Here is a 26,648-nt window from a genome sequence, read left to right as displayed (position 1 = left end):
GAAAGAAACACCCGTTAGGCAGGCCCTCTTCGTTCCACCCCAGCCTGGACAGGCGCTTGTGTGTTCCTGGGTCAGCGGACTTGCCTCCTGTGGACGTTCGTGTCTGCGGCCTTGCGTGACCGGCCCCCGTCCCTCCGTCTGAGATTCTCAAGGCTCGTCCATTCCTCCCTTTTTACGGCTAACACCGTTCCGCTGCAGGGACGGGCCTGCTCTTCAGCTGAAGGGCGCTTGGGGAGGCCTCTCTGGACCACCAGGTCACGTGGCCCCTACTGCCCGGCTGCTCCATTGCTCCCCCTAGTCTCACCCTCTTCCCCGAGTCCCTGTCTGAAGACGTCTTCATCTGTTTGTTTATCGTTCAGCTCCAGCCCCGAGAGACCAGGCCGTCGGCATCCTCACTGCTGGGGGCCCCGCGCACAGTAGGTGCTCCAGTTTTCCGCACCTGCTGGGGTGGCCTGTGCCCCACTCCGCCACCTCCCTGCCCAGCTCCCTGAGGGTGAGAGCCACCCTACCAAGAAGGGCCCCCAGTGACCCCATAGGAAACCAACAACGCCAGATCCTTGGGGCCCTGACGCCTCCTCTGCCCCAGGCGGTGGTTGCGGGGGCAGACAGTGCCCCTCCCAGGGTAGACACCAGGCACTGAGTAGGTCCTCAAGTCCTGCAGAGAGACTCCGTGGGGGGAGGGGGCAGAGGAGGGAAGACGGCAGGGCTGAGGCTCAGGGGGTCTGAAGCCTGAGGGTCTGCGTGAGCTCGGAGGGGTAGCTCAGATCTCCCGCCCCGGCTGCCCAGAGAAGGGGGGTCAGGAGAGGCTCGTGTGTAGGCTGCGAGCCCCCGCCCTCGAGGTGTGCACACAGGCCCCGCGCAGGGGCCTCGGACGGCTCACTGTCCAGGACGCTCCCCGGACGCCCCGGGGCCCAGCTGCCAGCTGTGCCCCAGCACTGCTTCCCAGATGCCGGGGGGGGGGGTCTGCTCAGCCAAGCTCCCCACCGCCCCATCCCCAGCCTGCGCCCCAAGGGGGCTGCCCTGTTCCCCGCCCCCAACCGGCAGCTCCAACACCCCCCACCTCCACCGCAGCTCAAATGCCCCGCCGGCTCCCCCAGGGCAGAAACCGATCTCTCGTTCCCCAAGTAATGCCAGGTGCACAAGTGATTCTCTTGCCCAACCTGTCTCACACACACACACCCCTACCCTGCCTGCAGGCCCACAGACACTGACCCGTTTAATCTCAGAACAACCCTAAAAGTCACTTATGCGATAGGACGGGCTGAGCTGCTTCCAGACTCTGCGGTGGGCGGGGGGGGGGGGGGGGGGGGGGGGGGGGGGGGAGGGGGTGCCCTGAGTTACGAGCCTGGGCTCCCCGCACTGTGTCACTGGCCTCTGGGTGCTGACGGGGACCCCCTCAGGATCGCCCCAAGAAGCCTGCCCTGCTGGAACCGCCCCCCATCTAACAGGCAAGGAAACGGGCCAGAGACGCTCAGTGGCTGGCCGGCGGCTGCGCATCTGACACCCACCGCCGTGGGCCGGGGCGGGGGGGGGTCTGCACCCTGCTCCCCGGAGCTATGTCCCTCTCGCCCTGAGCCTGGGGCCTCCGATCAGCGACCTCAGCCCGAGGCCCAGGGACCCTGCCACCAACGTCCCGGACACGGCCCCCGAAGTGCTGGCAGGGGGCCAGGCCTGGCCAGGCAGCCTGCTCCCCACACACCTCGCGCTTCTCCAGATGTGAGCGGCCCAGCCAGGGCGACAGGCGCACGCGGCGCGGAATCTGAAGACGCAAGTGGGAAAGTATGTGCATCCATCGCAGCCCCGCAGTCTGTCCCTGCGGCCACCCGCCCTGCCCTCCTGCTGACTCAGCTCTCCCCCCGCAGCCCAGGGGCTGGGATCCCCCCACCCCAGTGTGGGCTGGCCCCCTCTGTCCGTCTGTCTCTCTCGGGGAGTGGTCTTGGCTCTCTTGGGGGCTCCCCAAACAAGCGGGGTGTGGGCCCAGAGACCAGAGTGCATCTGCTGGAGCCTGAAGCCCCCCGCGGCCCCCCAGCCGCCAGGCCTGTCCTGCCAAGTAACCACACAGCGCCCTGCACGTACAGGCACTGAGTGGGGCTTTGGGGCAAACCCAGTGCCAACTGTGGTGCCCACAGCCCCCTAGAGCTGGTCCTCTGTCACTGACGGCCGTCACCACTATACGGCCAGCAGTGCCCACAAACACCAGGGGCACTGACCGAGCCCCCCAAGCCCCGGGTGGCTGTGCAGTGACCCCCGCCGGGGCTGCTCCTCTCCTGGGCTGAGGCCCTGGCATGAGGCCCTGGCAGGCAGTACCCACCGCAAGGCCTGCGCCCACCGCATCCTGTAAACAAGCCCTGAGTTTTCCCGAGTGCCTGTCCCCGGAAACCGCAGGAGAGAACAGGACATAGGAAAATCCCGCTGCGGCCACAGGGAAGGGCGCGCAGGGACGCGCCCTCCGCCGGGCCTGGCCTCCAAGGTGCCTGCCCGGGGAGGTCCGTCCCAGGGGCTGAGGAGGGACAGGCAGCTGCTGACTCACTGGGGGGAGCTTTCCTTGCTCTGCTCTCACAGCCAGCCGGCCTCCCCACCCAAGAAAAGCTCAGCCCTCACTGTCTGCCCTCAGCCTGGCCCTGCAATGGCCCTCGCCTTCCCGCCCACTCAGGGTGAGGCCCAGGGCTCCCACACTCCCCCCTAGCAGCAGAGGCAACCAGGGTCCTCGGCACGCTGGCTTCTCACGGTGAGAGAGACCGGGGAGGCTGGCTTTCCCCTTTCCCCTTGGCTGCTGGGAAGCTCAACCATTTTCATCTCCACAAAAGGACCCCAGGATCGTGCCCATCTCTCTCCTGCTCTGCTTTTTTTTCCCCTGCCAAGTCATGATGGTTCCCTGGTGGCTCAGAAGGTAAAGTGTCTACCTACAATGCAGGAGACCCGGGTTCAGTCCCCGTGTTGGGAAGCTCTCCTGGAGAAGGAAATGGCAACCCACTCCAGTACTCTTGCCCGGAAAATCCCACGGAGGGAGGAGCCTGGTAGGCTACAGTCCATGGGGTCGCAAAGAGTCAGACACGACTGAGGGACTTCACTTTCAAGTCATGATATCCTAAACTGTGCTTTTCCCGATCCTGATGTTTTATTGTTTATTTTTATTGTAGGCATTTCATTTAAGTGGTCACAAGTATTTGGGGAAGGAAAGAAGGCAGGAAGGGAGGGAGGAAGCAAGGGAGAGTTTATGTAGTTTCTGTTCAGTTCAGTCGCTCAGTCCTGTCTGACTCTTTGCGACCCCATGAATCGCAGCACGCCAGGCCTCCCTGTCCATCACCAACGCCCTATAGTTTACATGCCAAGTAATGAGGGTGGGAAGAAAGACGGGGGATCTTCCCACCTCTATTCTTCCTAAAACCTCCCCGTGTAGTAAAAAATATGCCCCAAGGTGTTATCCAAATAGGCGGGGTCTCAAAGCCCCACCCACCCCCTATAGCCTCGGAGCCCAGCCTGGTCTGAGGTCACTCGCTCCTGGCTGCTGCTCCTGCTCTGAGCCCTTTCAGCAGCTGCGAAGGCTGGAAACAAGCCCCGGGGGCGGGGTGGGGCTGGGGCCGGCTGGCTGGCGGGGGTGGTGCCCCCGCCCCGGGCCAGCTCTGTGCACCGCCTTCTCCACCCCCATCACACCTGGTTCCGGGCACCCCCCAGCTGGCGGAAGGGGAGTCAGCTTACCTCGTGCTGGCTGGGAGCCAGGCCCCGCCACTGCCCCCTCCCTCAGCCCTCCCGCTAAGCCTCTAGGATCTGCAGGTGGGAAACTCTGGCCGGAGAGGTGAGGCCGTGTCACCCGCCAAGGCCAGTGAAACGGCGGCTCGCACGCACGTGGCCCACGGGGGCAAACAGCCTGCGCTGAGTGCTGAGCGCATCTCACCCGGGGAGACAGTCAAGGGGCCTGGGACAGGCCCCCCGCTGCGCCCAGTGTGCCGTGGCAAACGCCCACCGGGGAGGCTGCCAGCCACTTGGAGCCTGCCTGGCGTCCTGCAGGGCACCTGGGCACCCCAGAGCCCCAGAAGAGGGCGCCGGGGGACCCGTCCTGCCTCCAGCTCTAGGGCTGGGCTGCCCTGGACCTCCCGGAGCCAACAGAGCCGGGCAAGCCGGTGCCCACTCGCCCCCGCCCGCCGACCACAGCTGGGCTCAGCTGCGTCCACTCGCCCGTCCCCCCGGTACCTGAGGGTCCTCACGGAGATGCAGGATTTCCACATGAGGCTCCACACGCCGCCGCCACCCTTCATGCCTGGCGAGCGGGGAGCGGGCAGCCGGGGACCCACGGCGCTGCCCTCCGGGCCCCAGGCGGCTCCGGCCGGGGGGCTGGCTCTCAGGTCACTTCCTTCTCCATGGTGGGAGGGAGACAGAGAAGGCCCGGGGCGCGGGGAGGGGGCGGCCGTCTCCACCCCGCAGGTCCCAGCCTCCCACCTCACGCGGCTCCAGCCCCTCCCGGCAAGTGGGGCTCGCACACCCGACCCCGCGGCTCCGCGGCACAACCTCGCTCTCCTCGCCTCCTGCCAGGAGCCGGCGGTGGCCCTGGGCCAGGGGAGCAGTGAGTCACTGGGCGGGCCGGGCGAGGGGCGTCCACCCGGGGCCCAGGGCTGGCCCTCCGTCCAGAGGCCGGCCTGGGACGGGGAGGGAGGCGGGCGGGAGGCGAGGGTGGTTCGCATCCTCCGTCAGCTCCCCAGAGGCCTCAACCCAACACCCGCCCGCCGCGGCCCTGCCCACCGCGGTCAGGACAAGGGGGCTGTCTGCCCTGGCTCCCGGAGGAAGCCTGGGTGGACAGGGAACAAAGACACAGCTGGAGGCTTCCCGGGCGCGTGGCCGCCCGCCCTGGGGGTCTCCATCTGGCGGGGGAGACGGAGTTGCCAGCCCCGGCTAGCACCCCCTCACTGTGAGATGACCCGGGGGTGCCTGGCCCCTCCTTGGCCTCAGTCCCCCAGCCACCCCACCCCAGCCTCACGGAGCCCTGAGCACGGGTCCAGGGCTCACTCACCCATTCCCCCATCTGCCTGACGGAGGGGATTTTATCACCAGTTTCCCTGGCCCCCGTGGGTCGGAGAAGGGACGCACGGTGGGCTCCCCTCAGCCGCTGTGGGGTCTGGTTGGGTCCCGGCCATTTCTGGAGGGGACCCCCGCTGGATGGAGCGCCCCGCCCTCGCCCCCTGCCAGCTGCTCCCAGGCCCAGCCCACAACGGTCAGTGGGGGCTTCCCAGGCGGGGACAGTGACTCACGGCTTCTTCCCACCCACGGCCCCCAGGGAGCCCCCGAGAGCAGGTGGGCCCGGAGCCCACACACAGCTGCTGTCCAGCGGCCGCCAGGGCTCCCATCTCATCCTCCAGGGACCCGAGGCTCAGGGAGGGCCTCACCTGCCCACAGAAGGTCAGGGAGGTTGGGGCTGGGCCTGCCCAGGTCTCCGGGTCAAAGCCTTGTTCTGGGCCTGGCCCCCTGCCCACCCTGGCCCTGGCCTGTGCAGGATGGGGAATTTTGCTGCGGATTCCAGCCCGATTCTCACAGAGGGGACGGCAGCTGCATGCTCGTCTGGCCCCTACACCGGGAAAGAATTTTCTCTCCAAAAGGAAGCTGGGCTTCAACAGAGACCATGGCCTCCTGCGGGCCTGAGAACCCAAATTCTCTCTCCTTGTTGTCAGACACCACCACAGCAGGCCCCGACCTGCCGCAGGAGTCTTCCACGGCACTCTGAGGGAGTGACGGCCCATTTTCAGCTTGAATGCCCTTGAATGCCCCCAGCGACAGGAACCTCACTACCTCTCAAAGTTGGGCACTCCAGCGACCTAAGGAAACGCTCCCTTGGGGCAAGCCCCCCTGCTGCTCCCCATACGGGCTGCACTTCCTCTGCCACACTAAGCAAGCTCTCCCTTCAGGGGCTTATCTGGTCTGTCCTACTGGTGGGAGCTTTCTCAACACCTGTTGTGGGTGCGGGAGAGCCTGTTTACACATCTCGACCCACCCCTGTGCTCACAGGTCCACCCATTAACCATCCACGGACCCATCCATCCATCCACACAGCCACACGCATCCCCCTACCTCTGTGCCAACCACCCACGCACCCATCATCGGTCCCCTCAGTCACCACCGCCTCAGTTACCACCCCAGCCCCGGCCTGGGCGTCCTGCGTCCCTGCAAGGATCGAAAGCTGTGAGAGGTGGCGGCAGCAAGCCCCCCGTCCTGAGCCCTCCTCCCATCCTCCCGGTCAGCCCCTTGCCTCTCACTTGGTCCCCAAGTCTCCATCCCCGATGCACCCTCGGCCACTTGGAGCCTCGGGTGGACCAGCAGGTCTGGGTCCCCGTGGCTCCCGGTTCCCACGGCCCCAGGCTCTGGGCTCCTATGTCTCTTGGGTCCCCATGTCCCCCAGGTCCTGCCGCCCCAGCTCTGGTGCAGACCCCCGGACCCCCAGCTGGAGGAGCATCTGTCTCGCGCACCGCACATGCACGCCCTGTGCCCAGGACCCCGGGGGGCCCTCCCCAGCTCCTCTCGTGCTGGAGGACACCCTGTCCCGAGGCGGGGCTTCCCTCTCTCGGCCTTACCGATGGGGAAACTGAGGCCAGGCGACGGGCACAGCTTTCTCAGCGCCCAGGGCATCATGTGCTCGGAGGTCTGCTCCTTGGCGAGGATGGGCTGCGGTGGCTGTCTGAGGGTGTGGGGAGCCCCTGGGGTGACCGCACCCAGTGGGCTGAGCCAGGAGCCGCCTCCCATGCACCTCTTGACGACCTGCCTTTTGAAGCCCCGCAGCCCCAGTCCAGGCCACCACTGGGGTCCAGCCCTGCACTTGCCCGACCCTGGCCTTGGGCTGGCAGCGGTAGAGGCTGTCACAGAGCAGAGTGCCCGGGAGGGCGCCTGGGGAGTGCGGGGGCCGCCCCACCATCCCCACACTGCCCCATCCTGTCCTCTCTCACACTGCCCCCATCCCCAAGGGGCGGGTGTCACCGCCCCCATTTTATGGATGAGGAAACTGAGGCTCCAAGTGCCCTGAGGTCTTCTGAATGTTTTCGGTGGCTTGTCCTCGAGTACAGGGGCCAAAGGCCTGGTCCATCCCTGACTCCCCTGTCCCCACACGCGTCGTCTCTGAGCCTGTTTGCTCCTCTGCAAAACGGGACAGGACTCCCTCCCCTCTGTGCCGTGATGACGGATGTGTGTGACCCTGGGCATGGGACTCAGCCTCTTGGGGTGTGTGTGTCTTATCGAGAGCCCCTGGCACGCTGGGCAGTGTGGGTGCCCAGTGACCGCTGTCCCCCTCCCCCTCCATGGACCCGGGGCAGCCGGGAGGTGAGGGAAGGGCACAGAAGCCTTCACGCCCTCCGCCGGTCCTTCTCACCAGCGGCCTGGCCAAAGCCAGGCTCTGCAGAGAGCTGGCCGGCCGGCCACCCTCAGCCTGTGACTCAGCCGGCCCCCTGGGGGTGAGGTCACTGCCACCCCGGTGGAGGGAAGGACGCGGCTGTTTCCTGGGAGATGCCGACGTCACGGGAAACTGGGCCTACGGGGGTGTGTGCCTGCTTGCGGGAGGCAGCAGCTGGGTGGGGAGGGCAGTGTGCGAGGAGCAGGTCAGGAACAGGATGCGGGGGCCTTTCCTCTGGGGCCCGAGGGAGGGTCTAGGAACCCCAGGCCAGTCTCAGGCCCAGTGGGCTGTGACCCCTCTACTGGCCTGGTGAGGAGCGTCTGTGGTCCTCAGGCTCCGAACACCCCAACTCGCCCCTCTGTCTCATTCAGCAAACAGGTGCCCCACCCGCTCCCTGGCGGTGAGCTGAGGCGGTCAGCCCCTGTCCAGCCGGACCCCTGCACGGCCTCTCCAGCGCTCACTGGGTCAGCCTTCCTCAGCCCACCCGGCTCCCGCCCCGCAGCTGACCTCGGCCAGGCAGGCGAGGCCTTCGCCACCCACCGCCTGCACGGAGCTTCCTGGTGCCTGCGAGTGACCCCTACTCCAGCCACACCCCCAGGCCCACCCACCCTGGGCCGGGAACTCTGCACCTGTTTCCTGGTGGGTGAGGCCAGGGGGAGACCCCAGCAAGGGTTCACTGCCCCGTCTCCGTAGGCACGGGGCCTGGCGGGCGCCTCTACCCACAGCTCTCTCTTTCTGGGTTCATGTAACGGCTCCCCCCACCACCTCAGGCCCAAGTAAGCGCCCCCACCCCCTAACCACTGCCAGCACAGGGGCCAGGCTGCCCCCTGCGACCTCCCTGACCCCAGCCCCCTGCTGCTCACAGCCCGGCACGCTGCAGCAACCCCAGCGAACCCCTTGTTTCTGCCAGGACTTGATACACTGCCCTTCCAGGCGCGACTCACAGGCCACCGCCTCCAGGAAGCCAGCTGTTTGTGCGTTTGCTCCGTCCACGTGACCTGCTTTGGTCACCAGACGCCGTGTGGGACTTGGAGAGCCTCGCAGCGTGGCAGGCTCTCCAGTGGGAGTGCTGACCAGCACCAAGGAAGAAGCAAATTCAGATGCCTTCCGGCAGTGGCGGGGGCTGGTGGAAGAGCAACGACCGGCCCTGGCCCACCTCCCCCACTTCCATCCCCCGTCCCAAGCCAGCTGTGGCCTCTCTCACCCTGCGGTCCTGTGTCTGCGGTCCCGAGTCTGCGGTCTCTGCTCAGAGAGCCCGCGGGGGCAGGGAGGACGTCCATGCGGCTCTGCGCTTCGCACATCACCCCAGTCGGCCCCATGTCAGCCACCCAAGTCGCAACTGTCCTCACGGCGCCCGTTTCCTACAGATGCATGAGGGTTCTGACACCTGGGCCGGATGACACCCAAGCCCCTCGCCTCCGGCCTGGCCGCGGCTGGGCGCACACAGGCTGAGAGGGAGGTGAGTGCAGTCCTGCCTTCTGTCTCCGCAGCCTCTCCCAGCACTGCCTGGAGCAGCGTCCCGCATGCGGCGGGCTGAAGATCAAGCCTCCTCCAGTCCCCTGACCGTTCTGCACCCCTCCAGCAGCGGGTGCCTTGCAGGGAGGGGCCCCTGGATGCGCCTACTTCCCAGATGGGAAATGGAGGTCCAAGGCTGCTCCGCGGGCTGGGTCACGTGGGAACCTGAGTTCTGCCTTCTCCTCCGGGCCCGAGGGGTTGCTCGGGGGCAGCCACAGAAGACCTTCACCAAGACCATGGTTTTGGGTGGGGGGCACGGAGGCCAGCATGCAAGCCCCCCTGTGTGTGCAGGGCCTTGCCCTGCCTACCGTGCACATGGAAGGCTGGAGGGGATGAGCGCAGAGCCAGGAGCCGCTGCGGGGCCTCAGGGGGCGGCCCTGGCTTGGGGACGTGGGATGGATTCTACAGCCATTCACCCCCCAGAGCGGCAGGGACGGCTGCTGGTCAGATGGGGGGAGGCAGAGGCCTGACGCCCAGGGGGCTGAACCACGGGCGGATGGACGTCCTGTCCACGGACAGTGGATGTGGGACAGCGTGGGGGAGCAGGCAGGGGCGATCGGTGGGACAGGGTGGGGAGGACCACACTCCGTCCGAAGGGAAAACCGTTGCTCTGTAGGAACGAGGACTCTGGATTCTCACTAGTCAAAAATCCGGAGTTCTGTCATAGAGACTCCTGGATTTTAGACGTTGCCAATAAGTTAAAATCTAAAAGGCCACGTGGGCTATGTCAGTGAAGTGAAGTGAAAGTCGCTCAGCCGTGTCCGACTTTTTGTGACCCCATGGACCATACAGTCCATGGGATTCTCCAGGCCAGAATGCTGGAGTGAGTAGCCTCTCCCTTCTCCAGGGGGTCTTCCCAACCAGGGACTGAGCCCAGGTCTCCCGCAGTGCACACAGGTTCTTTCCCAGGGAAGCCCGGGCTATCTCTGGGCGCACCAAACCCAGCAGAGCCGCGGCTGACTCGCCCCAGGGCCTCTCGTAGCCTTTGCCCCTTCTCCCCCGGCAAGGTTCCCTGAGCTGCCCCCTCCTCCAGGAAGCCGCTGCGACTGGTCCAGCTCCAGAGTCGCGTGTGCCTCCTCACAGCACCCACACCAGCAGGCTGGCAGTGGCCTGCGCGTGGGTGTGGGTTTGCTCCTCAACGTCTCATGCCCCCAGCAGACACTCCAGCCAACAGGAAGCATCAATGACTGGACACCTACTGCACGAATGAACCTCTCTCCCCCTCGATCCTCCGGCCTTTCATTTTGCAGATGAGGACACTACGGCCCACAGAAGGGAGGTGACCTGTCCACGGTGGGCTCTGGGGCTGCTTACAGTCCCGCCTGTGTGTCAGCTGCCCCCAGGCTGGGCAAGCAGGAAGTATGCAGATGACTGTGCGATCTTACCAAGCTCCGCCGCCTGAGGGAAAACACCGGACCCCAGGCTGCTCTGGAGTGGCGGGGGGAGCCCATTCCAGGGTGACGGGGGCCACCAACTGGGGTCAGGGCGACCCCATGGACTGCAGCCTGCCAGGCTCCTCCGTCCATGGGATTTCCCAGGCAAGAATACTGGAGTGGGTTGCTATTTCCTTCTCCAGAGGATCTTCCCGACCCAGGGATCGAACCCGGGTCTCCTGCATTGCAGGCAGATTCTTTACTGGCAGAGTCACCAGGGAAACTCATCCTATGAGGCAGACTCTACTATGATGTCATCTGCAGGGCACGGAAACCAAGCTTGCAGAGGGGCGGGATTTGAACCAGCTCTGCCCACAAGCACCCGTTACAACCTCCGCACGACACTGGCCTGGCATGGAAGTCCTTCCCAAGGTCTATCCTGAACCCCTTTCCCTGCAGGCTGTGCCCTTCCCTAGCTCCTTCTTAGGCAAAGGAGAAAAGCTGCACATTCAACCCCCATTCAGTGCTGAAAAGGTGTTATTTAGCTGGCTCAGAGCTCCCTGGGTCCCGGCATGTAGGTCAAGTCAGGAACCCTACCCTTAACTCTGTGTGTGTGCACCACATGTGTGCAGAGGCCTGGTGAGGACCGCTTCACCCCAGGCCAGGCCCTCACCTCCTCACCTGCTTCCCAACACTCAGACCTGCCTGGGCGGTGGCTGAACCTTCTCCGTCACCAGCGTCTAGTCACAGACAGTTCCCAAGGCCCTTACAGCATTTCATTGAATACTAGCTAATACCTGCTTTTAAGATCAACTGCTTTAAAAAGCTGGACCCTATATTGGAAGGATGGTTGCTGAAGTTGAAGTTCCAATGCTTTGGCCACCTGATGCGAAGAGCTGACTCATTGGAAAAGACTTTGATGCTGGGAAAGATTGAAGGCGGGAGGAGAAGGGGACAACAGAGGATGAGATGGTTGGATGGCATCACCGACTCGATGGACGTGAGTTTGGGTAAGCTCCGGGAGTTGGTGATGGACAGGGAGGCCTGGTCTGCTGCAGTCCATGGGGTCACGACTGAACAACAGCAAGCGTCTGAGGAAGCTTCCAGGTCTAACTCACAGTTAGTTCAGGAGACAGAGGAGCAGGCGAAAGGGACGTGGGGCAATGACCACATGACTCTGAGTGTGGGCGGGCGAGAGGCAAGCAGGCTGCCGTCTCTAACAAGCAGCCCGCGGGCGGACCGAGGCTGGGCGCTTCCGGAGGGAGAGAGGCTCGAGCAGCCCCTGCGGTGCGTGGGTCTCGATAGGCCCCCGATCTGAGCCAAGTGATGATAAAAAGACACTGCTGGAGATCACTTGGGAAAGCTGAACACGGCAAGCAGCGGGCGGCGGGCGGAAGGGAGCTGGCGGGGTGGCGAGGCGGCAGCGTTTGGTGCAGGCCCGTGGCTCACGGGGGGCGGGCTTTGAACCTGCTTCCAGCTAGCTCTAAGTCTGCAAGCACGAACAGTCTGCGGCGAGGCCCAAAATGCCACGTGAAGAAGCTGGCTTTCGCCCCGAATACGAGTATTTTGAAAGGAAACTTTAGATCACTCCCCTACATGGAAAACCAGTATCACTTGCCGTAAGTCCACGGTTGCCGTGAAAACAAGACAGCGTGATCCAGTTTCAGGGGGATCCTGTGTCCTGCCAAGGGTGCCGCTCACCCACCCAGCCCTGTTCCGAGGAGCCTGGGAGAGAGCCGAACGCCCGCACGCTGCTCCCGGGCCCTCCTGCAGGCCGACTCTGGGCCGCGGTAGGTGTGAGAGCCATGCTTCCTCACCTTCCCCTTTTTCTCCACCAGGGGGGAGCGGCAGCAGGCATGGGGGGCGGCACAGAGGGGCTCGGCCGGGACGTGGCCGTGGGGGCAGAGACGGCCGCCCTGTGTCACGCGATCCGCAGCGTCAGCGCCCAGCAGGGATGCGGAAGCCAAGGCTCAGGTGGGGCGGCCGCTGCCCAAGGTCACGCGGGAAGTCTTGAGCGGGGGAGTCGGGAGTGAGAAGACTCCAGGGTTTCTGACTTGCAGCCCGAGATCGTCACATCTTCCCTTGTTCACAGGTGTTTATTGAGCACCGGCTATACGCACTGGGGACGTGGGGCAGCGGTGAATAAGACAAAATCCCGCAGAGCTGACACTTGGAGGCAGGGTCCAGAGGGCAAACGCTCAGCGAAGGAAGGACGCTGAGGAAACCAGGCGGGAGGCCGCCCGGGAGGCGGGGCTGCGCTGGGTCAGGAGCCGGAGGGCTTCCTGGGGGAGGCGTCCCTCAGGCTGGGATCTGAAGCACCAGGAGGAGGCCGGGGCGCAGGAGAGGTGAGGGCCTCTGCCAACCCTGACGCTGTGTGTTTTTTTTCTTTCCCTGTACTTTGTATTCGGAGTTAATTTCAGACTTGAAGTTGCAAGCCGAGTGTTCTCACGCCCTTGGTGCAGATCCCCCATGTCAAGAGTGTACCCTGTTTACTATCATGCTCCTTCACACACATGCACACGCACGCTTACAATCAGCTGCCTGAGAGGAAGCTGCCCGCCTCGAGTCCTTGCTATGTTGCGTCTTCCCTGAAAACAAGGATGCTCTCTGACAGAACCAAAGTACAGCCTCCAGCGTCAGTTCAACACTGCTATCTAATCCTCAGATCTTACTCCAAGTCACCAGCGGGCCTAGCGACAGCCTCTGTGGAGAAACGGTCCCTGGTCTTAAGCTCGTCTCAGACACACAGAGGGCACCGCGTTTCCCAGATGACCTTTGAGAGGAGACCCGTCCGGCCCTTTGCGGGCAGACCATGCGGCCCTTGGACCGGCCCGCTCGGGGCCTGCACATTGGACCCTGAATGAAGCCAGTAGGAATGAGCCCCATATATACCCCACAGCAGCCTCCCTATTTTAGACCCAAGGGGAGAAGTGAGTAACACTCTAAACGGAAAAGATGGTTATAAGACAGCTCGCGCTGCCTGATCTCGTGCGCGTTGCCATCAGCCCCCGTAACTCACCCTGCAGGGCGCACCGGGCGCAGCCCCTCAGAAAAGACGGCAGAGCAACGCAGGGTCGTGAGGCGAACGCCGCCCGTCTTGACGTGCAATCCTGACATTTGTTTACCTGTTTGCTGAGTTTCTTTGCTGCCCATTTACATTTCACACCCGAGCCAAACGCCTCACCGGCCTCGCCCAGGTCCCAGCCCTGCCCACCACACGCCACACACATGGGCTCTGCTGCTGGGCACGCATCCTGTGCCCAACAAGACGCGGTAAACCTGAGACTGGGTCCTTGTACCCGCTTCACGGATGAGGAAGGGGAGGCCCTAGAGAAGTCGGCTAGGGCTGCAATCACAGACGCCCCAGGCCGGGAGCTCACACAACAGAACTCATCGCCTCAGGGTCCCGGCAGCCAGGGGTCTGCGGCCAAGGTGCCGGCAAGGCTGGCTTCTCCCGAGGCCTCTGTCCTTGGCTTCGCACCGCGTCCAGGATGGTGCACTAGTCAGGGTTCTCGAGAGAAGGAGAGCCATCAGGGTGTGTGTGTGTATGCACTGTGTATTTTTATTATCCACACACACATACGTAAACACATAACACGTTTATCTGCCACAGGGAGGACTGGCCGCACTGCTGTGGAGGCTGATCGGCCAGAAGATCTGCAGCTGGAGGGCTGGAGACCTGGAGCTTCAGAACTGCCAGGAGAGCTGGTGGAAGGCTTTCCGTCCCGACGCCGGGGGGCCTGACATCCAGGAAGAGCCCATGCTTCCATCTGAGTCCCGGACGCAGGAAAGCACGGCGTCCCAGCTCGAGGGCCGCCAGGCAGGCGGCGCAGTGCACGCTCACGCGGCTCTTCGGTCTTGTTCGGGCCTTCAGTGGACTGGACGGGGCCCACCACATCGGCGAGGGCAGTCTGTTTTGCTCTACTGAATTCAGTGTTAATCTGATCCAGAAACACTCTCACAAACACGTTAAGAATAATGCTGACCCAAATGCCTGGGCACCCCACGGCCGGGAAAGCTGACACGTGAAATTTACTATCAGACCCGGGCGTCCTCGTGTGTCTGTGTGAGTCCTGATCTCTGCCTCCCACAGGGACAGCCGTCCCACTGGAGTAGGGCCACCCTAGTGACCTCATGCCACCTGAATCGCCTCTTTAGAGGCCCCATCTGAGAACACAGGCGCACTTGGAGACACGGGGCTTAGGACTTCACTACTGACCTTGCCCATAGCAGGCCCTGACGGGACAAGGGTCTCAGCTCAGAAACACGTGGGCCTAGTTCTCCCCTCCTCTGAGTCGCCTGGGCTCCTGGAGCCCCTCGGGCAGGCTGAGCCATCCATCAGTGGCCGCCAGGGCCCGGCTGAGGTGCAGACCGCGGCTCAGTACGGATTAATCTCACGTGCAAAGTCCAGCAGCTACTCTGGAGGCAGGCGGCGTCCGCCAGGAGAGCCCAGTGGGTCTTGCCCTAGCAGCAACACTCCCCTGAGTAAAATCTGCGTGACTCTTAACACCCATCTCCCCCAGCCTCTGGCCGCCGGCGGGGCCTCACTAAGGCCGCCAGCGGGGAGAAGCGGTCAGTCGAAGGCCAGGAGCCCTGGGGCCCACCGACACCTGCAGCGTCTGCCTTTTTCCTGAGTCGATTTATTTGTTTTTGGTGGCGCTGGCTGTTCACCGCTGCACGCAGGCTTTCTTGAGTTTGCGGCGAGGGGGGCTACTCCCTGGCTGTGGTCCGTGCTTTCTCGTTGCGTGGCTTCTCTTGCTGCGGGGCACGGCTCCAGGGTTTGCGGGCCTCAGCAGCTGTCGTGCGCCGGCTGAGCTGCTCTGCGGCAGGGGGCGTCCTCCTGGGCCAGGGATTGAACCTGTGTCCCCTGCACTAGCAGGGGGATCCTTAACCACCGGACCGCCAGGCCAGCCCTGCAGTGAGGGTCTGCTTAAACGCCCCCTGGATGTGCCCAGCAAGGACACACTGGCGTCCCATCCAACAACACTCATTCTCCTCTCGAACCTTGGGCTGGGTTCAGCTCCGGCTGCTGGATTCTTGAATCTGTGCCGAGTACTCAGCCAGAGACAAGCTTCTCAAGGCCTCTGGCAGTGGGGACAAAGTGAGCCTTTGGCGAAACACTGGCAGAAGCACCTAGGTGGGGTGGGGGGGGTGGGTACAACTTGCACCCGCCTGGCACGCACACTCGCTCCTGCTGCCCGTCCGCATCCCCCGGGGACTGCCTCCCCGCACAGGGTGCAGTGCACCTCTGGCCCCAGGGGACCTCTGCGGCTCACCAGCAAAGCCCCCACAGGATCAGCAGGCACGCTCCACCATCCTCACTCCTGCTGCACCTGTCCTGCTTAGCGCCTCGCCTCCCCTGCGGAGCTGGGAAAACCCTCTTCAGCCCTCAAGGCCCGTGTCTGCTCTTGTAGGTTTTCCCAGATGAAATAACCGCTCCCTCTCCTGAGTCATGTCCACGCTTTCTCTGAACTTACTTCATGGATAAAAAAATAAATACCTAAAAAGAAAACCCACTATTTGCTGAGAGCCAACGGTGTCCCGGGTGCCCGCACGCCCATTAGGTCCTCTTCCTAAGTCCGTTTCAGCTCAGAGAGCAGAAGTGATTGGGAATCACTGTGTCCTGAGACGCTCACAATTGCGAACAGAATGCAGACAGGCCAAGGGACTTCTGACACCTGATCGTACAAGTCAGCACCTTGTCCTTGGCTCTGTCTGCCCCCACTCCCTTCTCCCTGTGGCACCTGCTCTGGGGCGCCCAAGAATTGATGCTTCCAGGCTGTGTGGTGCCGAGGGAGACCCGTGAGAGTCCCTTGGACTGTAAGGAAATCCAACCAGTCCATCCTAAAGGAAATCAGTCCTGAGTGTTCACTGGAAGGACTGATGCTGAAGCTGAAGCTCCGGTACTTTGGCCACCTGATGGGAAAACCCAACTCATTTGAAAAGACCCTGATGCTGGGAAAGATTGAAGGCAGGATGAGAAGGGGACAACAGGGGATGAGATGGTTGGATGGCATCACCGACTCAGTGAACATGAGTTTGGGTGAACTCCGGGAGTTGGTGATGGACAGGGAGGCCTGGCGTGCTGCAGTCCGTGGGGCCGCAAAGAGTCAGACATGCCTGAGCAACTGAACAACGACTCCCCTTTTCTCCAGACACCACCAAGCTGTGGGGAAGCCCAGGCCACATGGGGAGACCCCGTCTATGTGTCCAGCTCTCAGCCTGCAGCAGCCACGAGGTGAGCGGGTGAGGCCTCTGAGGATCCAGCCCCTCGTCTTCAAGGAGCCCTGTCTGATGTCAAACAGGAGACCAGATGGGAAAATGCACACCGACTCTGAGGGAAGGAAGCCGCGGCAAGTGGGGTGGTCTGAGACAGCCACTGCAGGCGGAGCGGCTTCACGGGGCCAAGAGGGGCTGCACAGGGTGACCACGGGTGCGGCCACCACTGGGTGGAGCTGGTCGTGGGGGCTGCAGTGACCACAGCCCATCCCCGTGACCTCAAGACGGTCACTTGCCCTCTCGGGGCCGCTGTTTCCTGGACTGAGACATGACGAAAACCAGGTTCTGTTCCGCGAGGTTGCCGCAAAGATTCCTGGAGGCACCACGCAGGCGGCCTCCAGCCCCTAAACAAGCAGCCGAGGAAGCGACATGTAGCGATGAGCGGAGGCCTGGCCGGGTCGGACCCCCAGCCCGCCTGACGGCAGAGCCCACGCTGCCCTCCAGTCGCAAAGGCTCGGGCGCTGGACCTGCAGAAGCCTGGGCTCAGGGGTGTGTGCAGGGGCCGGCAGCCTCTGACCAGCCCCGAGTCTCTGCGTTCGGTTTCCCGGGCTGGGAGCTTGGAGCTGCCAGGTTGCGGCATTTACGGACTGAGGCCACGGGCGGGGGCCTCTCTCCAAAGTTAGCGTCTTCACACTGCTTTCCATACACCTGGCCTCCACTACATCCAGCGCGAGGGGATGGTAAAACAGCTGGCCTGACTTTAGTCCTACATCGGAAAGCCAGCGGTGGCATCTGCATGCGCTCGGAGGGAAGGCTCCACAGTCAGGTTGTGGGGAGAGAAAACGCACGGATGTCACTGTCCTTGAGAGCCCCTAACCTCGGAGGGCCAGGAACTAGAGAGACCGAGAGAACAGCCGTGCGTGTCTCAGCTTCTGCTCCGGGATGCCTGACGCCGCGCAGAGCTGGGGTGGAGGCCCATACCACTTACACTCTCCTTCTCTCCTTTAATTATTAAAAACATCACCTGGCTTTTGACACCAAGGGTAGATCAGGATGTAGAGACTCGGGCCTTCACCGCCTGCTGTTGAGGATACGCACTGCGACACCGCCTTGGGAGAGCAACTCTGCAAAGCCCGGCAGAGCTGAAGGGACTCACGCACCGCCCTGGGACGAACCCTACACACTCCACACAGGTGTGCAAGGAGAGTGAGCAGGACCACGCACTGCAGCCCTGCCTGGAGCATCAGCAGTGAGAAACCACCAAACTCCATATCAACCGCAGGACAATGGACTGCGTGCTCCACACCAACGAACATGAACACGAGGGCTGTACACGGCCGCACGGTGACTCGCACCAGCGAAGACGGGGGTGAAAAGAGCGAGTTGCGTCTTGAACAAATCTGCACAGCGATGTTCACATCGGCATCGCTCACAGCAGCCGTAAGGTGGAAGCAAGGCGAGTCCATCAACAGATGAAGAGACACACCGAACGCGGTGTATGCAGAGAGTGGGATATTAGACGGCCTCGGAAAGGAAGCAAATTCGGACACCAGCTACGGTAGGGGTGAACCTTCAGGACACCGAGCCACGTGAAACAAGCCAGCCACGAAAAGGCAGATCCTGAAAGGCTCCAGTCAGATGAGGTCCTGCTGCTGAGGTGCCCAGTCGCGTCCAGCTCTTTGCAACCACATGGACTGTAGCCCGCCAGGCTCCTCTGTCCATGGGATTCTCCAGGCAAGAATACTGGAGTGGGCTGCCATTTCCTACTCCAAGGGCTCTTCCCGGCCCAGGGATCAAACCCATGTCTCTTCTCTCCCCTGCACTGGCAGGCGGGTTCTCTACACGAGCATCAGCTGGGGAGTCCACGAGGTACAGACGGGAGTCACATCCGTAGAGACGGTAGGATCAGCGGCGCAGGGTTTGGGGACGGGGAGGGGAGCTGGTGTTTCCGGGGGACCACATTGCAGTTTGGGAAAAAGTCCTGGCGATGGCGTGGCGATGGTTACAATAACAGCGTGACTGTGCTTAGCACCACTGAACGGGACCCTCAACATGTGTAAGACGGCCAATTTTACGCCATGTGTACCTCACTACAATTAAAAAGCTAGAAACAGTGAGCTGCAGATTATGACATCACGCGCGTAAAGTTGCAGGGCTTGTAGAGCGATGCCTCGTCTTAGCAAAAGTATAAACACGAAAAAAAAAAACAAAAAAACAAAAGTATAAAAATGTGCACGTGCCTGGCGCGCTGCAGTCCCTGCGGCTGCAAAGAGTCGGACACAACTGAGCGACTGAAATTAACTGAACTGGAATGAACACACCAAGCGGGCAAGGGAGCGGCTACTGCTGAGGCTTAGCTCTGGGGAATCGGGGTGGGATTCGAGGCGGGTGCATCGGGCCTCCCACCACATCCGAACAGGTTATTTCTAAAGCCAGGTGGTGGGCACACTACTCTACGTGTCTCGTTCTTCTGCCCACCCGAACTGTCCCACTGCCGAGAGTCCCCTGAGGTCCGCCGGACCCTGGGGCCTGCGGACAGGGCCCTGTGCCTCTCACGATGGCCTCTGGGTCGCAGCTAGGGGCTGCGCAGGCTGGTCATTGCCCAGGCAGAAGGCACAGGTGCTGAGAACGTTCTGCTGTGCTTTCTCGCTGGAATGAGAATCTCCGCTCTGCTGCAGCCCCAGCCTCTGGCAGGGCTCCAGGATTATTTTACGTGAATTTAAGATCACTAATGAAGAATAATTAACAGCTTCAAGGGAGCCTGGCACACCCTGTGTTTAGAAGTGGTTAATTATGCATTGTCTGCAAAACAGCCTTTTCATACTCCAAAGTTTGGGGTCGCTGTTTTAAACACCAGGATATGTCACCAGGAAAAAAGCCAAGAGGCTCCGTGCGCCAAGTTCCTGGGGTTGGCTCTGTCTGGGCAGGGGCGACCGCGGCTCCCGAAGCCCCGTAAGTGAGGCATCTGAAGTGCTCCCCGGGCACTGGCCCTGCCAGGCCCCCAGGAGCCGTGGCAGGTGGGTGAGCTCCTCCCCCAACCCTGGGGAGAAGTGAGCGCCCCTCCAGGACTCGGTCTGGCCATGAAGACTCTCGTCCCTGACTGAAGGGTCACCACTATTTATGGACACGAATCGGTGGAGAGAGGACCGACCCCAGCCTGAGCATCTGCTTGGCTGGCCACGTGCAGCCTGTGAAATCCCTCGGTCCCTCGATGGGCCATATGACTCTGGGCCTGTGACTTCTGCCCCCTGAGTCTCGATTTCCTCACCTGGAGAATGGGGCAATGGCATGCTCCCCTTCACGGGGTTGGTGGGCTTAGAGCTACGCCTCCCACGCAGCAGGTGCTCCGAGCCTCCGCACCGCCGCCCGGCCTGCCTGCCCTTCTAGCCTCATCGCCTGGCCTCCCCCCGACGCCAGGCCCTGACCATTTGTTAAGCACGCCAGGCCGCGTCCTACCTCTACACGGCTGCTCGTGCCGCGCTCTCCACCGACTGCGCCCTTCCCTGCCTGGAAAAATCCTGCTCTTACGTTCAGACCCAGCTCAGATGACACCTCCTGTGGGAAGCCTTCCTAGATTTCTCCCTCACGCCGTGGGTATTTTTGTGCTCCTGCGATTTACCGCCATCCGTAACCTTCACGGCTTGTGAGTGGGTCTCTTTCTCGTTACAGGCTGGAAGCTCCTTGGGGACGATGCCCTGTCTGTCTTTGCGCCTCGAGAAGACCACACCGGCTCTAAGACCATTCCATGGTGGGCGGGCCGAGAGGGCTCTCAGTGGTTGGCCCTGGAGGCTGAGCCCAGCCTCTCGCAGGGACCACGTGACTCCTCTCACAAGTGTGACACCACCCTCAGCACATTCCAGGGCTCTCCACTGTGCAGAGCCGGAGGCCCAGCCCCAGGCCTGGACTCGGGTCCCTGGCACCCCTCTCAGCTCCACGGCTTCTCGCCGGCCCCCACAAAGACCCCTGCCCACTGGCAGCCCCTGGGGTTTCCCACAGGCCTTTCCCTCTGCCCGGGACACCCGTCCTCCCCTCTGGGCCCAGCCGACTCCGGCAGACACGTCGCTGTCTGCTCGGCCGTCGCCTCCTCCGTGCAGCCCACACCCAGATCCACGCCTCTCACGGTGTCTGCCTGACCCCGGTGGGTGGGGCTGGGCTCCCTCCATCCCTCCCGCCCCAGGACCTTGGCGCCCTCCTCGTCTGAGCTGCAGAGCACTTGAGACAGAGTCCACCTTGGAGCAAGAGAGGCCTGGGTCCAAACCCCGGGGTCACACTTGCTTGGTTGCCTGTCCTCGGGTCTCAGCTGCTCGAAGGGGAGCTTCAGGACCCCTGTCGCCGTGGGGGTAAGGACTGACCACAGCCTGAACTGCAGCCTTGCAGACACCTAATCACTAACAGTCAGAACGTTCCAGGAGCCCCAGGCCCCTAAGAACAAGCTCCCCGGCTGGCGGGAAGGGTGGGTGCACCTGCACGCGTGGAGGACGCACGGGTCAGACGTACAGCGGACCGCCCTCCCTGGCACCCACCCGACAGCGGGGACCTCCTTTCCGAGGCTGCTGTGAGACCCTCAGACCCGCCGCCTTCGCAGAAAGCCCTGGGAGAGAGAAGAAAGGCTCCCACACTTTCCCAGAACTGCTCACATGCCAATAGCCGCGGACGGCACCGAGCGTGTAATCAGGAGAAACGAGTTCCCTCGGAAGCACCGGTGCTCTCCCTCGGCCTCCCGCGGGGCCCTCTGACCGGGGACCGGCCGTCCCCAGACAGTGTGTGTGTGTGTGGGCGCGAGCACCTGCGGGGGCTCACGTCTGCGCCCGTGCCACCTCAGGGAGCAGTCCCCAAATGCCACACCCGTCACCGGGTCCAAACCCCTACAGGTGGGGCCTCTTGAGGCTCAGAGAGGGAAAGCTGTCTGCCCAAAGTCACACAGTGAGCGGGGTTGGGGGGTCTGAACTTGAACTCCAGGGTCTTCTGACTACTTCCAGACCAGGGACCCCCACCCCGCAGTGCGCCTTCCCACTCCCCAAATAAGTCTCAGAACTCTGCTCGGGGTGCAGCCGTCACACTCCGGAGTCACACGGGCCGTCGGCAAGTTGGATGTGGACAGTGGCACGGCCGGGCCAGCGTAGAGACGGCCCCGGACTGGGATCGGGCGGCTCCAGACCTATTCCAGCAGCAAGAACAATGAAGCTCAGCTCGCAACCACAGAGCGCTCAGGGGTGACCCCTCCTCTGCAGAAAGCCTACCAGTATCAGGGCCAGAGGGGGAGAGGGGGCACAGTCAAGCCAAGTTGGCCCGTGGTCCTCAGAGGTCCACAGCAAATGCCCTGGGACAGGGAGGCCCCGCAGTTGTCCACGCGGGCTACAGTCCTGCCAGCCGCGCTGCCCCGTGGCAGAGGCCCTCTCGGGTGCCTACCTTTTATAGACTCCGTGCAGAGGCTGCAGGCACAGAAACTGCCAGTAATCCAGGCAGAAGGCCTTGAACTTGAGCATTTTCGCCTTCCGGTCGCCAGGACTCAGAGGAGGGCTGACGGAGCTGCAGGACTGGCTGCCTTGCTCCCTGAGGCCGCCTGGGGCCCCGCTCACAGGGCCCGGCCCGCCAGCCTCTGATACAAAGAGCGGAGCGCACAAAAGCCCGGGCGCTCCTCCACGGGGCTCGCCCAGCCAGACTCAGGCTGCTGCGGCTGCTGGGGGCTGCTGCTCCTCAGGGCTCCCCCGGGTGTCCTCAGGCGGAACGAGGGCAGCCCCGGCTGTGCTGAGTCGGGGGGGCCCCTGGTCCATCATCCTGGGGGCCTCGAGGCCCGGGGCTCTCGGCAGCCGCTCCGCAAGCTCCTTCCAGCCGGGTCCCTGGCTCCCAGTGGCCGCGCTGGCACCTGGAAGGGCGGTAGCCCTGCTGCCTGCCTGGCCCGGAGTGGCCGAGACAGGGGGACCAGGGAGGTATGGGGGTGGGGTTGCAGGTGGGTAGGGGGCAGATGAGAAGTGCCAGCCTCCGTAGCAGGTCAGTTACGTCCGGCGGAATCCCCCGTGAGCGGAAACTCACCACGTCGCCACATGGTGAGCCGGGAGTCCGGCTCTGAAAGGCGGCGGGCAGAGACTGACAGGCCCGCCGCGGTTGCCCGGGTGACGGGGACACACTGATAAAACCTAACATGGAACCTTGATGACAGCCGCTCATTGGCTGCCGGGAGGGGGACTCCCGTCGCCAGCGAGGTGGGGCGGGGGGTGGCCGCGGGGCTGAGGGGCCGTGCCCAGCGGAGCGTTGTCGGGCGGGGGGGGCGTCTGCAGCCCGGGACGCAGCGTCACGGCAGGGCCATGCACAGCCAGTGGACTCCTCCTCACAGGCCCGGCGTCTGCTCCGGACGCCCCGTGGCCCTTCCCCGCCCTCCAGCCACGGGGACCTCAAGACGTCAACCCTCTGTTCCACGTGGTCCGCTGCCTGCCACCCTCAGAACAGAGGCTGAGCTCCCGCTCGCCCAGCAACCCTCGGGGCCCTGGCTCCTGCCTCCTGCTGTCTGACTGCTCCCCCAGGCCCCGTCAGGCCCAGGAGCCTGCCCCCTAGGCCAGCGCTCCTCTCCACCCACCAGGTCCCACAGCCAGCACCGCCTGGAGGCCTCCTCCGCCGTCGGAGCCCCTGACACCCGCCCTCAATGTCTCCTGACGTCCTATCCCCTCAGCGGATCCCGTAGGTTTTGCCGCGTTCTCCTCCCAACTGCTGTGAGAGTGTCCCAGCTCCACCCGGCCCAGCACCTGGCCCGCTGTGGGTGCCCAGCGCTTGCTGCAGGAGCAGAGGGTCTCGTAGCAGGGTGGAAGGGTCCCCCTGGGCACAACACAGTCAGACCCGGGTCACTCCCGGGTGTCTGAACGTCAGGACCCGCCTGCTACTCGGGGCCCCGGGTTTGTTCAGCATAGGTCCCACGGCACCCTAGCGAGGAGACCTCATCCTTGCATGTGAGGGACGACGTCCCGGCCCGTCGGCCTCAGGCTGGAGCTGGTGCCCCCAGAGCGCTGGGCACGCAGGGCCCGTGCAGGCTGCTGGTGTCCCGGGGCCTGGTCCCAGCTCACACTGCCTCCCCCGAGCCCTGGCCTCCGTCAGCAGCAGATCAGCTGATCCGAGAGGACCTTTCTCCCTCCCCTCCCCCAGGTGAGTCTGCCCTACAGGGTCCCCAGGGGACGCTGGCCGGGCCTGGAGACATGGGGGCTGCAGAGGAGTGAGCGGCACTACAGGCCCGTAGACCCCAGGCCACCCCCCAGAGCACAGGACGCCCCCCGGGAGTGAACAACCCCAGGGCACAGGACGCTCTCCGGGAGTGAGCGCCCCCAGGGCACAGGACGCCCCCCAGGAGTGAACAACCCCAGGGCACAGGACACCCCCCGGGACTGAGCACCCCCCCAGAGCACAGGACGCCCCCTGGGAATGAGTGCCCCCAGGGCACAGGACGCCCCCCAGGAGTGAGCGCCCCCCAGGGTACAGGACGCCCCCCAGGAGTGACCCGGCCCAGCGGCTCTGCTGAGCGGCTCTCAGAAGTGCTGTAGTGGACGGCTGGAAGGGAAGGCCTTCACAACCGTTCAGTTGAGCCCCCGAGGCACGAGTGGGCCGCGTGGGGCCTGGTGAGGGCTGGGCAGCATCTCCAGGCTGGGCTGGCCAGAAGGACGGAGGGGGGGGGCACTGAGGGGAGGGCAGGACCCAGAATGTTGCCGGGGGCCGCCCTCCCAGGCGCCGCCCGCCCCTCCCCCAGTGAACATCAGCTTCCCTCTCACGCCCGGCGGAGGAAGCCGGCTGCGCCTCTGAAAGGAGGCGATTCCTGGCTGGAACCTTTGTTCCCAAGTTCCCAGGCTGTGAGCGGGCCTCCGGGGCACCAGAGCCCGAGGGCCTGCTTTCTCAGAAGTCCCCCCAAAGCGGCAGAGCCCGGGGCACCGCTGGGCAAACAGGGCTAGGCAGAGCGGGAGGTGGACGAGCCCGTCCCGGGGCTGGCACCAACGTCCCTCTGGTCCCCGGACCTCAGCCTCCTCATCCAAGAAATGGGCCTGCTGCGCCATGGCCCTCCTGTGTCCCCAGGGGACAGGAGCACATCGCGTTAGCGGCTGCCGCTCCTCCAGACAGTGGCTCATCCCTTGCCCCTTCCTTCTGCTGTTACACGGCACCTCCTCCAAGATGCCTTCCCTGACTACCCCCCATCAGTATGCCTTCCCGCGTATGTGTGTGTGTGTGGGGGGCGGGGGGAGGGCTCAGCCATGTTCGACTCTTTGCAACCCCACGGACTATAGCCTGCCACACTCCTCTGTCCGTGAAATTTTCCAGGCAAGGATACCGGAGTGTGTGACTGTTTTCCAGGGATCGAACCTTAGCTTCTTGCATCTCCTGCACGGGCAGGCAGGTGCTTTACCAGTGGGTCACCTGGGAAGCCCTCACGAGGCCATTTACCCTTCTTTCCTTTTCTTTAGAGCGCTTGTGGACAAATGCTGTTGCTGCCATCAAGCCCTCAGCCATGCAGCAGCCCCTTGAAGGTGCGCCCTGAGGGGACTCAGGATGGAGGGAAACTGGAGGCCTGCTCGAGACTGTTAAGGTGTGCATCCCAGCAATAAACTCGAGGGGCCCTGAGCCAGGCGCCGCCCCCGCCCACATACAGGAGCTCTACAGGCATTAACTTGCTGCGTCTGTTTTCCTGTGATTAGCAGTCACCTTTGATGCTACGCCACGGTTTTTCCCAGGAGAAGCCCTATCGATGCTGGCGCCTCCCTGACCTCTTGGGGGGCGGTCCCTGAGGGCGGAGGCCGCCTCCTGGGCTACAGTCCTCAGTAAGGTCCAGATGAAACGTAACACGCAACGGGTGGGCTGTGCCTGCTCCTTTGGGCCGCACGCTTGTCACCACCTGACGAAATATGTTGAAACTTCCTTTCCCTGCCTGGTTGCTCCCTGACACAGCAGCTGTGCAAAGGCAGTGGGAGGGGTCACCGTGGTTTCCCACGCTCCCTGCAGCTGTGGGGGCCCAGAAAATAACGGCTCAGAAGGGGGGCCGAGGGGCCCTGCTGCCTTTGCTCCCCGAGGGCGTGGGGAGGGGTCGTGGCCCGTGGGGTCGAGTGTGACCAGCCTTGAGGGCTGGTGGTCATTGCGGCCACTTCCTGACAGTGAGCGTGACCCACAGGTGCCAACGCGGGGCTGTGGCCGTGAGTGCGTGTGAACCCACGTGCAGAGGGGTGGCGGGAGGGTCCAAGTGCGGAAGCGAGGCAGGGAGGGAACGCTCTGCAGTCTGTGTGTGTATGTGTGTGTGTGTGTGGTTGTGGGAGAGGGGTGTGCTACAGCATCAGGCGGAGTCACACCGGGATCTGAGTTCAAGCCCTGGCTCTGCTCACACTGACTGTCCTGAACAAGCACGGTCTGCGAAGTGGGCGGAGAGCTCCTCGCGGCCGTGGGGTGGTGGGACACTGCCTGCAAGCGACAGTGTTCCGTGCTCTGGGTGTGGCACGGCCGTTTACACCTCGGCACTAGTGTGCAGGCGCGAGCGGGCCACCCTGCCCTGCGCCCCGCTCTCTGCCCCTGAGGGTGCCCGGCCCCAAGCCACTCAGGGAAGCCGAGCCCCCGGGCCCTTGGAGCCCTCGGAGCCTGCGGGGTCGGAGCCAGTCACTACAGCCGCCTCCCCTGTGTCGTGCCCGCAGGCGGGGCCCAGCCCTGCTGGACTGACCCCTGTCCGGGTCCACGGGCCCCTCTCACCGAGCTGAGGCCCCATTGGGGCTCCGCTGCAGGCCCCGCTCGCCCCCCTGGCCCTGTGGCCACGTGCACTTGGCAGGGCTGCACAAAGCCTGCCCTCTCCCGGGAGCAGGCACCTCAGCCCACTTCCAGTCACCCCCTCGTGCAGCACAGACCTCCCCGCACCCCCTACAAGCCACCCGCTCAGGACCTGCTGCGGAGTTCTGCTCTCTCATGCCCACCTGCTGCCCAATCCAGGGGGCTTCCCCTACACCACAGTCTCTAGACCTTTGTCCTGAAAACGTCTCACAGAAGCATCAAGACACAAGACCCTCACGCCAGCCACCCCCGCAACCTCTGCCAAGTACGGCGCAGAAGCGGAGAGCAACCGGCAGCTTCTCCCTGGGGCTGCAGCCCTGGTCGTCAGGGGAACCACAGCGGCAGACCAGCCCGCGGCCCGCTGAGGGGCACTGTGCTCAGCTGGGATGCTGGGGGGG

General features: G+C 63.7%; 1 protein-coding gene across 2 annotated transcripts in view; it reads right to left on the bottom strand.

Moving 5' to 3' along the window:
- Positions 1–26,648, bottom strand: part of IQSEC1 (IQ motif and Sec7 domain ArfGEF 1) — a 138,348-nt gene that overhangs the window by 90,587 nt on the left and 21,113 nt on the right. The window contains exon 1 of one of the 2 annotated variants that reach the window (XM_069562210.1): positions 4,192–4,337. The exons of the other annotated variant lie outside the window; for it this stretch is intronic. Within the exon in view, the coding sequence (XP_069418311.1) occupies positions 4,192–4,256 (65 nt within the window). The 5' untranslated portion in view covers positions 4,257–4,337. Of the gene's footprint in view, positions 1–4,191; positions 4,338–26,648 lie in introns of those variants that run through there. 2 annotated transcript variants of the gene reach the window in all.

The sequence above is a fragment of the Ovis canadensis genome, chromosome 19 (genome assembly GCF_042477335.2).
Source record: "Ovis canadensis isolate MfBH-ARS-UI-01 breed Bighorn chromosome 19, ARS-UI_OviCan_v2, whole genome shotgun sequence".
Classification (NCBI taxonomy): domain Eukaryota; kingdom Metazoa; phylum Chordata; class Mammalia; order Artiodactyla; family Bovidae; genus Ovis; species Ovis canadensis.
The sequence above is the reverse complement of the archived record's forward strand: the minus strand, read 5'-3'. Positions and strand labels throughout refer to the sequence as shown.